Source organism: Ciona intestinalis, chromosome 1, assembly GCF_000224145.3.
Source record: "Ciona intestinalis chromosome 1, KH, whole genome shotgun sequence".
NCBI classification, from domain to species: Eukaryota; Metazoa; Chordata; class Ascidiacea; order Phlebobranchia; family Cionidae; genus Ciona; species Ciona intestinalis.
The window spans coordinates 1,023,605-1,034,116 of record NC_020166.2 but is presented as its reverse complement, the minus strand read 5'-3'; the positions used below and the strand labels follow the sequence as shown (position 1 = coordinate 1,034,116).

At 36.0% G+C, this 10,512-nt stretch overlaps 2 protein-coding genes across 3 annotated transcripts in view; both read right to left on the bottom strand.

Annotated features, from left to right (window-relative positions):
- Positions 1-2,715, bottom strand: part of LOC100183560 — a 4,206-nt gene extending 1,491 nt beyond the window's left edge. The window contains exons 1-3 of the mRNA XM_026838380.1: positions 2,381-2,715; positions 1,901-2,089; positions 917-1,056 (exon numbers count right to left, since the gene is read on the bottom strand). Of these exons, the coding sequence (XP_026694181.1) occupies positions 917-1,056; positions 1,901-2,060 (300 nt within the window). The 5' untranslated portion in view covers positions 2,061-2,089; positions 2,381-2,715. The remainder of the gene's footprint in view (positions 1-916; positions 1,057-1,900; positions 2,090-2,380) is intronic.
- A 335-nt stretch (positions 2,716-3,050) lies between these two features.
- LOC445709 (ephrin type-A receptor 4) overlaps positions 3,051-10,512 on the bottom strand; it is a 31,077-nt gene continuing 23,615 nt past the window's right edge. The window contains exons 14-20 of one of the 2 annotated variants that reach the window (XM_002124536.4): positions 10,061-10,269; positions 8,627-8,874; positions 7,133-7,342; positions 5,929-6,078; positions 5,397-5,584; positions 4,813-5,103; positions 3,051-3,803 (exon numbers count right to left, since the gene is read on the bottom strand). In XM_002124536.4, the coding sequence (XP_002124572.1) occupies positions 3,671-3,803; positions 4,813-5,103; positions 5,397-5,584; positions 5,929-6,078; positions 7,133-7,342; positions 8,627-8,874; positions 10,061-10,269 (1,429 nt within the window). In that variant the 3' untranslated portion in view covers positions 3,051-3,670. The remainder of the gene's footprint in view (positions 3,804-4,812; positions 5,104-5,396; positions 5,585-5,928; positions 6,079-7,132; positions 7,343-8,626; positions 8,875-10,060; positions 10,270-10,512) is intronic. The other variant, XM_018817810.2, reaches the window with a different exon arrangement.

Genomic DNA, 10,512 nt, shown 5'->3' with positions numbered 1-10,512 from the left:
AAAAATTCAATAATACATAAAAAAGTATACAAAATATGGACGAAAGTGAAAAAAAATAGACAAAATTTTGAAAAAATCCGAAAAAAATTAACAAAACATAAGAAAAATTTAACAATACATAGACAAAAATGAAAAAGAAAATGAAAAAGAAAAGAATATTTAAAAAAATATACAAAAAATAGACGAAGGTGAAAAATAATTGAAAAAACATGCACAAAATTTGGACAAAATCTAAAAAAAATTAATAAAATATGAGACAAAAATTACACAATACATGAAAAAAGTTGTTCTAAACATAGACGAAAACGAAAAAAAACAAAACATTCGAAAAAATATACAAAACATAAACGAAAGTGAAAAAAAATTGACAAAATTTAGAAAAAAATCTGAAAAAAAATCAACAAAACATGAGAAAAAATTAAACAATACATGGACAAAAATGAAAATTAAATGAAAAAAAAACAAAATATTCGAAAAAATATACAAAACATTGACAAAGGCGAAAACAAATCGACAAAACATGCACAAAATTTGAACAAAATCTAAAAAAAAATAATAAAACAAAAAAAAGTGAACAAAACATAGACGAAAATAAAAAATACAAAGACAAAGATCAAAATATTTAAAAAAATATACAAAACATTAACGAAGGCGAAAAAAATCGACAAAACATGCACAAAATTTGAACAAAATCTAAAAAAAAATGATAAAACAAAAAAAAGTGAACAATACATAGACGAAAATGAATAGAAAATGAAAAAGATCAAAACATTCACAAAACATTTGAAAAAATATACAAAACATTGACGAAAATGAAAAAAAATCAACAAAACATGCACAAAATTTGGACAAAATCTAAAAAAATTAACAAAACATGAGAAAAAGTTGAACGCAATGTAGCAAATGTAAGACTTACTTCGGATCTCATTAGCGAACTTTTCGTTGGTCGATATTTCTCTGCACCAATATCCAGATTATTTTTAACTCCTTGTTTTTCGTATGCTGGAAACACGTCCTGGAAAGAAACGCTGTACCCGGTGTGCGTTTTAACTTGCTCTAAAAATAAAGAAACTAAAATCATATCCACGAAAAATATGTCTAGACCAATGCTCTTCAATCTTTTTTGGGTTGGTGAACCCCTAAAGTTGTTGCGACGAACTTATGCACCCCTGATTGCTTTAACGTAAAACTAATGAAGTTTCGCAATTCCCAGTGATGCAAGATATATAATTCATATAAAAAAAACTGTAGGAAAGTGGCTAAATTTGTTAAAAATGATCAAAACTGAATATTATTGCTGACATTTTTTTAAAGTTTGTGATGCATCCCTGTATACCCTTTTGCACTAATGTACCCCTGGCATATTTTGGACCGTGCACACCGGTTGAAGAGCCTGGACTAAACGCTTATTATGGTACATAATGTACTCTAATGATAATTTTAAATTCGAATAATGTATAATGAAATGAAGTAACAACAAAATTAATATGGTTTCTCCAACGGATTATTAAGCTGTAAAATTAAGTTATTTGGTGGTCTGGGCATGGATACAGAACACATAGTTTAAACGGCTTTTAAAAAATATTTACTTTATTATATGTATGGTAGGGTAGAGGGAAACGGGAAACCTTTAGCACATGTTGTCCAAATATCCTGATCGTGTTTTAAACAAATAGCAACGGTCTATAGTGAGTCGTGAGGATACGGTTTTATAATTCTTTAAATGTTTGTTGTTTTCTACAAAATGGGTCAAAAAAATGAAACGAAAAAATCTCGACATTTTTCCACCACTTACTATAAATTATGCCAGAAGCAACAACGTATATTATACCTTTCTGTTACATTAAAACAAGTAGTTTTAATTGGCCTACAATAACATTTATATAAATGGCACAGTTACCTAGAAACTTGTGAGCATCAAGCACTTCTTGGTCGATAGTCTGCAAACTCTTCTTCTTATCTTTCCTCATTTGTTCAACCGACTTCCCCAGCGCTTGCACGGCTCCAATATTCTTCTTATGAGCTCGTGTTTGAGACTGATTTGGCAGTGGGTCGCCCATTTCTACGGGCAGTTATTTGTTAAAGTGTTCTGAGAACAAAAATGATTTTACATAGTGCATATTTACATCAACTATAAAAGGAATTAAACCAAAAAAAACGAGGTATTTTATTTTTTAAGTGGGGAAAATATTCCCAAGTTAAAATTTCAGAAAACGCACTAAAAACGTCTTAGTGATCTACTGTCGTAATCGACTTTCTAGGAGTTCCAGAAGGCCAATAATTTCACTTCAAATAGCCTTCTGCATCTACTCAGGAAAATTGGAAAATTGCTTAATCCTAGCGTAACTAAACCAAAACATTGAGTGAAAATACTGAATACCTTCAGTCGATGTTATTCTAAAGCGACTAACCGTTTAGCAGGGGAATACAAAATCACCTTGTACGCTCGTATGAGTATTTTTTCTTAGTGGTCCATGTACTTTTAAAGTGATGTCGCGTCACCTGGGCGTTTACACGCGTATAGAATGACATGGAATGGATTCAAGTTACGATCTCACGTCGCGCGTGGTCAAATGATCTTACCATAATAAGGCTACATTACAAAAGACGTAAAGGTAATTTGAAAGTGTATCCATGTGCTATATCAATTTGATGTAGAACTATCAATTCTACTACGTAAAATTGATTCTACTATTCTACACCTTAGTACATAATGTCTAAATATCCTAATCCTTTTTTGAACAACTAACAACGTTCTATAATAAGTCGTAAGGAGGCAGTTTTATAATAGTTCTTTGAATGTACTTTGTTTACTACCAAATGTGAGGAGAAAATACAACGAAAAGGGTCCCATCTTTCCCCATCTTACTATATATCAATTGTTATAGGAATATTAACTGTACTATACGCCATTTTTTTAACCGAAAACATTTTCCTAAACATTAAGTACTTCGCATCAGCATAACGTTTTCTACGCAACGAACTTAAGCGAACTTAAGCGACGTAGGTAGAAAGTCGTACACTTATAAAATGTTCATAAATTACAAAAATTGTAGAAGCAAATTTATTTTGCGTTATTTCATTTATCATGTGCATCTTACACACAAAAAGCAATGAATAAATAGCAAATGAAACAATTTAACGGCAGCCACATATTTTAAAATGAACAGAACAGCTTAAGCAAAAGCTTATTTTGCTATCTAAATGCACGATAGGTAATTATTAAATCGATTCAATAAATCGTTACACGAAAAATACAATTAAAATTACACAGAGCAATAAAACTTTATAATAAAACGACCAATTGCGATGAAAGTACATTAATTGTTTCTTCGGTCCTTTATGAATTTGACGCCAAGCGCATTTGCTGAGATACTTTTAAGCAAGGACAGGTAAAATTAGCTGTGCAAAGCAAGTTACCCAAGCATCAAGTTATACAAACTGTCCCTGCCAGGCACATTACACTTTTGCGCTGTTAAGTGTCATTTACCCTGACAAAGACAACCTGTACAGGACGTCGAAACTTCAGTATGAAATAATTGCCGAGAGAGCTTCTTTAGAAAACAAGAGCACAAGTTATTGTAGTTTTCTCCAAGGACCGAATCGGCCACCAATTTTACCGCTTGGAGCGCTACTGAGCAAAGATAAGTTCTTTTTTTCGACTATGGTTTCAGACTGAAATCGCTGCGGTTCGACAAGCTTCTCCGTAGTTTGGAATATCAGGAACATTGCTGGAGCTTTGAATAGCTGATAACAAGACGTCTTGGTCCTCTGCAGAAGTAATGCCCATTCTATCCAAGTCACTGTTTAGAAAAAATCCTCATTTAGGCAAGGTGTTGGCCCAGTTGGGGAAAAGCTAAGTTTGGCTTAAAGGCGTGCCGTGCTTTGTAGCCAATATATAGCTTTGGTCTGTGTGGTTATTTTTCTCAGTTTACCTTTATAATACCATCAATACTTTAACATGACCACATGCTATTAAATACGTCTCAGTAGGTTGTTATTACTTGGTATCATATTGCCAGTATTGGCTTCATACACCTAGTATTTGAATACCAGATTGTCTGTTGCCTAGAAAAGTGCAACAAAAACACTTTTTCCAATTTCGAAATCATATCACTATAAAATTTGACGATTTATGTCAATAAAACATTATTGTAAAACCCCATCGACCCTTTGTTTAACGTTTTGATTCTGTCTTGTTAGTTTCTGTGCCTAAACATAGCAACCGATTGCAAGGCCGAGCTTTAGAGATTCGTTCAGGCGTGACGAGTAACCGAGCGGAACGAAAATAATTCTCTGACCCCTGGGTTGGAATTCGGGGTAGGCTGCATTCGTTGAAACACAATCTCTCTATCGGCGTGAACGATGCACTGGCGCGTGAACACTTCGTTACTTCCGTTGCTTTTAATTAGTTTTCGGCTTGTATGAAAACACCAACGCGCGCAGTTCTTGTGCAGTCACATTGTTAGGCAATAAATAGTACTGTGGGGTAAGATGGACACCGTTGGCACATAATATCCCATATTTACGAATTATGTTTTTAACAACTAACAACTTTATTTTCCAATCGCCGTTTTGTGGTAAGGTTTATGTAGTACCACATGTCATGCAAATATGTTGATGTTTTTTTGTCCTTGACCTAATTCTCGATTGTTTTTTATGTTTAACATTACTTATACCCTGAAATCGAAATTAATATTTGATTCAAACTTTTCTTGACGAATTATAACTTCACATACAATACAAACCGATTGGACTTAAAAAATTGGACTTAAAAAATAACATTTCTGCAATCGGACAAAGTGTATTTACCTGTGAGTCAGTTGCTGTATTTGTTCCACGCAGTTGCAGCCGTTTCGTATAAAGTTGTCTTTAAACTGTGAGAATCCTCGTCTTTCGAGCCAAACATCTAACTCTGTGTGTCTTGGTTCATTATCTCCATTACTGGTAACCAGTGGAACTTCTTCGTCCGTCTCCTCAATGTATCCAGAATCAGGAGCTTGGTTGGTTATCGTGTGTGACCTTCTGTTCGCGTGGCCATTCGCAGTGAACTGTGGGGGCGCAGTTCGAAGAGCTGTGTTCCCACCAACCGGTCGTGAACCCCTGTAGAGAATGAAAACGTTATATAAAATACGTTGGGTGATCTGTAGTTTAAGATCATATTTAAAGCTAAAGTGTCAGGAATACATTAAAAACAAATTACATACGTGATAGCTCATAAGCAGACACGAGGTGTATGAACACCCGTGTTATAACGACTGTCGTTGCCTCGCCATACGAGGATAAATACGTTACATTCATTCTATCCTAGTTCTTTAACTATGAACTTTAAACTCTAAGGAGAAAAGCTACTTTTGTACGTTAACCACCAAACATGTATCATATCTGTAACTCACTCTTCGTTTGCTTTCGCCTTAAGCTGAGATGGATCTCGTAACATTTTATCAAGGGAGGATACGATCTGGCCAAACTTGGGTCGTTGGTTTCTATCTTTCTTCCAGCAGTCTAACATGAGCTTATGTTGAACTTGCGGGCAATCCATGGGTGCTGGGAGTCTGTATCCGGTTTCAACTGCGTTCATAACCTGCGGGTAGGAATATTCTTTATGAATGGCAGCCATTGATATTAAAATTTATTAACATAGATTAACAGAGTTCGGAACTACGCCTGCATAAAATTGCAACCAGTTAAAAAAAGTGACAAGTCTTAAGCAAGCACAAGGTGAGTGAACGAGCACACCAACTGTATGGTTCCCCGGCATTAGAAAATTAAAATTTATTCATTCATTATGAATCTAGTATCGATGTTAAAAGTTACTGCAAAATAAAGTAAAAAACGAAAACTTTAGAACCATGCACAAAACCTAGCATTCTTTAAAATCTATGTCATTTATATTGAACACCTCCTTCCTACGTCATCAGCACTTACGTCACGGTTTGACATTCCCCAATAGGGTCTTTCCCCGTATGACATCACCTCCCACATCACAATGCCGTAACTCCATACGTCACTTGCTGACGTAAACTTCCGGTACGTGAAAGCTTCCGGAGCTGTCCAACGAATCGGGATTTTTCCGCACTAAAAAACAAAGATGATAAAATTTATAAAATGAAAATTTATTTTAAAGTAAAGTCAGTGAGACACGCAAGCAACAAGAAGAAAACACATCGTTAAATTTATACAATGAAAAATGTTTTTATAGTGGGGTCATATGGTGGGACACGCTAGTGGATATAGGCCAGTGAGCCCAAATAAATTAAGATTAATTCTTCTAATGTATGTATTCTTATTTTCCAAGGTATGAAAGAAACCGATATATTATTACATTGTATATAAATCTATTTTATACGGATGGCCATCCATGGCACAGCGAGCCACTGGAGATTAAGTAAAAGTTGCCCAATTAACCCTGGCAAGAAACGACCAAGTTGACCTATACCATCTTAAGACCAACGTTTTAACGATTAATGTTGGTAAGCTACAAAAGCCAAGTTCAATAGTTCAATGTAAGAAAGTAGAATGGCAAGGTAAAAGATTTGTTGAATGAACTTCTTATTTGACGATGAAGTCGATATAATAATGTGCTGACGTGCAGGCTAAGCTAAATGTCAAGTATGACGATCGGGATTTGAGATGGGGTCTGTCTGTTTGGTATGTGCTTACTTGTTCCCCACGATCATTCATTCACAAGTGTTCTACCCCGCCCGTTACCTTAAATACTTTAAAACAGAATAAACAAACTGACTTTCCCATTGTAGGGTTATCTGTATTGTTTCTATAAGCCAGTCTTCCTCTTTCGACTTGAGGCCAATTTTTTGTATTGAGAAAATCCCTGGCCCCATCAGGCCCAAAGTATATTATAAGCATTTGTGTTATTAAGTTACTATAGTGCGTAGTTACATTTGATTTATTATTGGGCATGAAGTGATCTTATAGATCTATTTTCGTCAAACAGTTGTTCCTGTTGTTATTTTTATTTCACTTCATTTCGACACATCCCATGTCTTATTTATATAGTAGTGTGGGGTAAGATGGGAATTGGTGTCATTCTCTTTCTCGTCCGATTTGGTAGTAATCAAAGAATACTTACACAGACAGTCATTTTATCTAAAACACTTATTCGGAAACTCACCCGTGCAGTATATGCCGCATCCGAGTCCTCTTCGAGTACTCGGCTCATTCCGAAGTCAGATACTTTACAAATAAGTTGTGCATTGACCAGAATATTCCTCGCAGCAAGGTCCCGGTGTACATAACCCATATCAGATAAATATTTCATGCCAGCTGCGATGTTACGGAGGATTCCAACCAATTGTATGACGGTGAATCCGTTGTCGTGGTTCTGGAATGTATAAACAGTTACGTCATATCCGCAGAGGAAACAGAGTAAGGCCAGAAGAAATTGACCGAGAGAAACTAATCTCAATTACGATGAAAACATAGACACATTGTAATAATCTTTAGACAGAAATTGATTCGTTTATGACAAGCTTGTTTCGAATCGTGTGTCTGGTAAATAGGTGAAATATTTGCCGTTAAAAAGTGGAGTGCAAAATTTAGACAGTTTTCATGACCTTTGAAGAGAAATTAATTGATTTTTGACAAGTTTGTCTAGAATGGGGTGTCTCGAAAGCGAAATACTTAAAGTACAGTGGTGAAAAGTTTGGAAGCATTAAAAAAGTTTTCAACAAAATTAATTGGATTCTTGGCAATCTTTTTTCGAATAGCGCAAGGTGTGTCTGGGAATTGAAAATTGTTCCGTTTCGGTAAAGCAAAAGTTTTGCACAGTAGAATAAATCAGAACCGATCTCACCGAAGCCAGACGTGGGTAAACATGGCTGCTATTGTTATTCAGATACCCGGGAAACTACGGGCAGCCTGAATAACGTTTGGGGCAATGACGAGCGGTTTAAGCCGTTCCGCCAACATGATACGTTAAGCCTCGTTAAGCCAGCAAGATGCTGGGCATATGACGATGTCTCACTAAGTGAACTATCTACTACGCTATGGAATTCCAATGATTTGTCTGTGCTTTTATTTAAAGGCGTTAAAGACTTATAGGATGTCTGGTCTGTCGTAGTCGGAGTTGTTTTTGTTTACGCAGGGGGTTAAGAATAGGTTTATGTTACGTAACTATAGTGTTTGTCCATATAAGTAGACGTTCGGGGACGCCGGTTTTATATAACTATGGGCTTTAAAACAAAACTAAAACCTGATATCAACGTAGCTGTATATCATATTACATCTTATGTATTAACTTAAGTCAAAAGTATAAGAGGAACATCGCATGCCGGCCCTCCAATACGCATAAGCCCTGCAATATACACCCTCCCCCCACACCTTAAAATTACGGGCCAGTAACGAGTAACGTCTGAAGTTTTGCCGCATGGCTAAATACAATAATACAATAAAGTGACCAGTAACGTCTGAAGTTTTGCCGCATGACTAAATACAATAAACGTTTTTATGCCGTAGATGCCAATTTGTATAATATGCATTGAAGAAAGTGCATTAGAACAAACACATAAACCAAAAGAGGTTAAGAAGGTTGTATAGTTACGTTATTACTTATAGTTTGGGTACCAGGTATACATTTAAGTAGAAGCGGCTTTAACTTAATACTAACCCTCAGAAACGCGTCAAGTGATCCATTCTCCATAAACTCTGTTATTATCATCAAGGGTCGACTTTTAGTGACAACTCCTTCCAGCCTGATGACATTCGGATGATCGAACTGCCCCATGATCGAAGCTTCGCCAAGGAAGTCAAGTTTCTGTTGAGTGCTGTAGCCAGTCTTTAATGTCTTAATAGCAACGTCGGACTCTGGTTTATTAGGAAGTTGAAGGCGACCACGACAAACTTCACCAAATTCACCTGCGGGGAATGAACGCATGAGCAAATATTAAACTTTATATATTTCCAATACCATTATAAAATGCAGATCAACTTTTGTTTACCCCACCATAAACTAAAGCAGGGACATTTGACGTTTTGACAATTTCAATTTTTGTGTTTATCATACGAGGTTTCTGTTTGTACACGTTTCTTCACATTACATATTAATTTGTTACCATAACCAAGTACAACTTTCCTAACGTGTGCTCAACGCGTCTTATTGCCATTTTTTGTTGTTTCAGTTAGTTTGATCTTTGTCACCGTATTCGAAGTAATAGTTAAAATCTAACGACTTTACACCCGTTAGACACGAGTTCCTACAGGAATACAGTTATAGCGATAACGCAATTCAAATGGAATCTTAACCAAGTTCGAAACGGGATTACTCGTATGAGAAGTTCGTGTCGTAAAAACAACACCCTAATTCACAACTCGATAAACTACTTGGCGCGAATGGAGAATCCACCATTTTGGCGAAATATTCAAAGTCCACACGCCTTTACTTAACATCATGATTCGGGATTACCCTACTTGTTTACTGGTGCGTATAGCGTGCCTGCCGACCCCGTTAAGATTAAGTTTCGCGCTTGTATCGTTGAACTTAACGTTAAAGATTCGGGTTCCTGTTTATTGTGAATAGAAGATGATGAGGCGCGTGTAAAATGACGTCAGCAGTATAAAATGATGTCACTAGTATAAAATGACGTCATTAGTATAAAATGACGTCATTTGTATAAAATGACGTCACGAAATGTAAAATAACGTGACGAAATGAAAATGACGTCAGGCCAAAAAGTGACATCACGAAAGTTAAGACGACGTCACGAGCTGTAAGATGATGTCAGGATACAGTCAGTACGACGTCACTCACGGGGTTGATGAGGGTATTAATAATGAAGTTATAGAAGGTTTTGACAATTTTGGATCGATATCTCCTCATATTATCGAGAAATTGATTTTAAATTATCGATGATGGAAAATCGAACGAACTTCAATGACTTCCGTATCAAAACCGACGGGTTAGGCGACATAGTATTATGTGCAACGCACTGATTTAATTGGTACGGCAGCCACCACGTTAAAATAAGAGACACAACTGTCGGACCGTAGCTAATATACGGTATCCTGTGTTCGGAAATTGTGAGTAAGTACTCAGACGACTTACCTGCCCCAATAACTTGTTCTATTTTAATGTAAGTTGCGTCTATTTCTTTGGTGAATTCGCTGACGGCTCTTTGCGGGTCTTCATACGTTGTCGGGTCGATATAGGTTTTGTGGTTGGATTGAAAAGATGAATTAAATGTGACAGACACTCCGTTGTACATCGACTTATCGCTCTTAAGCTTCTTCGATTTGACGGTTCTTCGACGTCTTCTGAATTTTAAATTAAGAATGGTGTTTAGAAGTAGCTTGGTATATAAATTAATGGATTTTTTTTTATTTTGAAGATGTTTCTTCGCTACGAAACATGTATAGTAGGTTGGGGGGAGATGGGACACCTTTTCATTCCATTTTCTCGTACCATTTAATAGTAAACAAAGACCATTCAAATAATTATACAACCGTATCCCAACTACTTCACACACCGTTGTTAAATGTTTAAAACACGAACAGGAT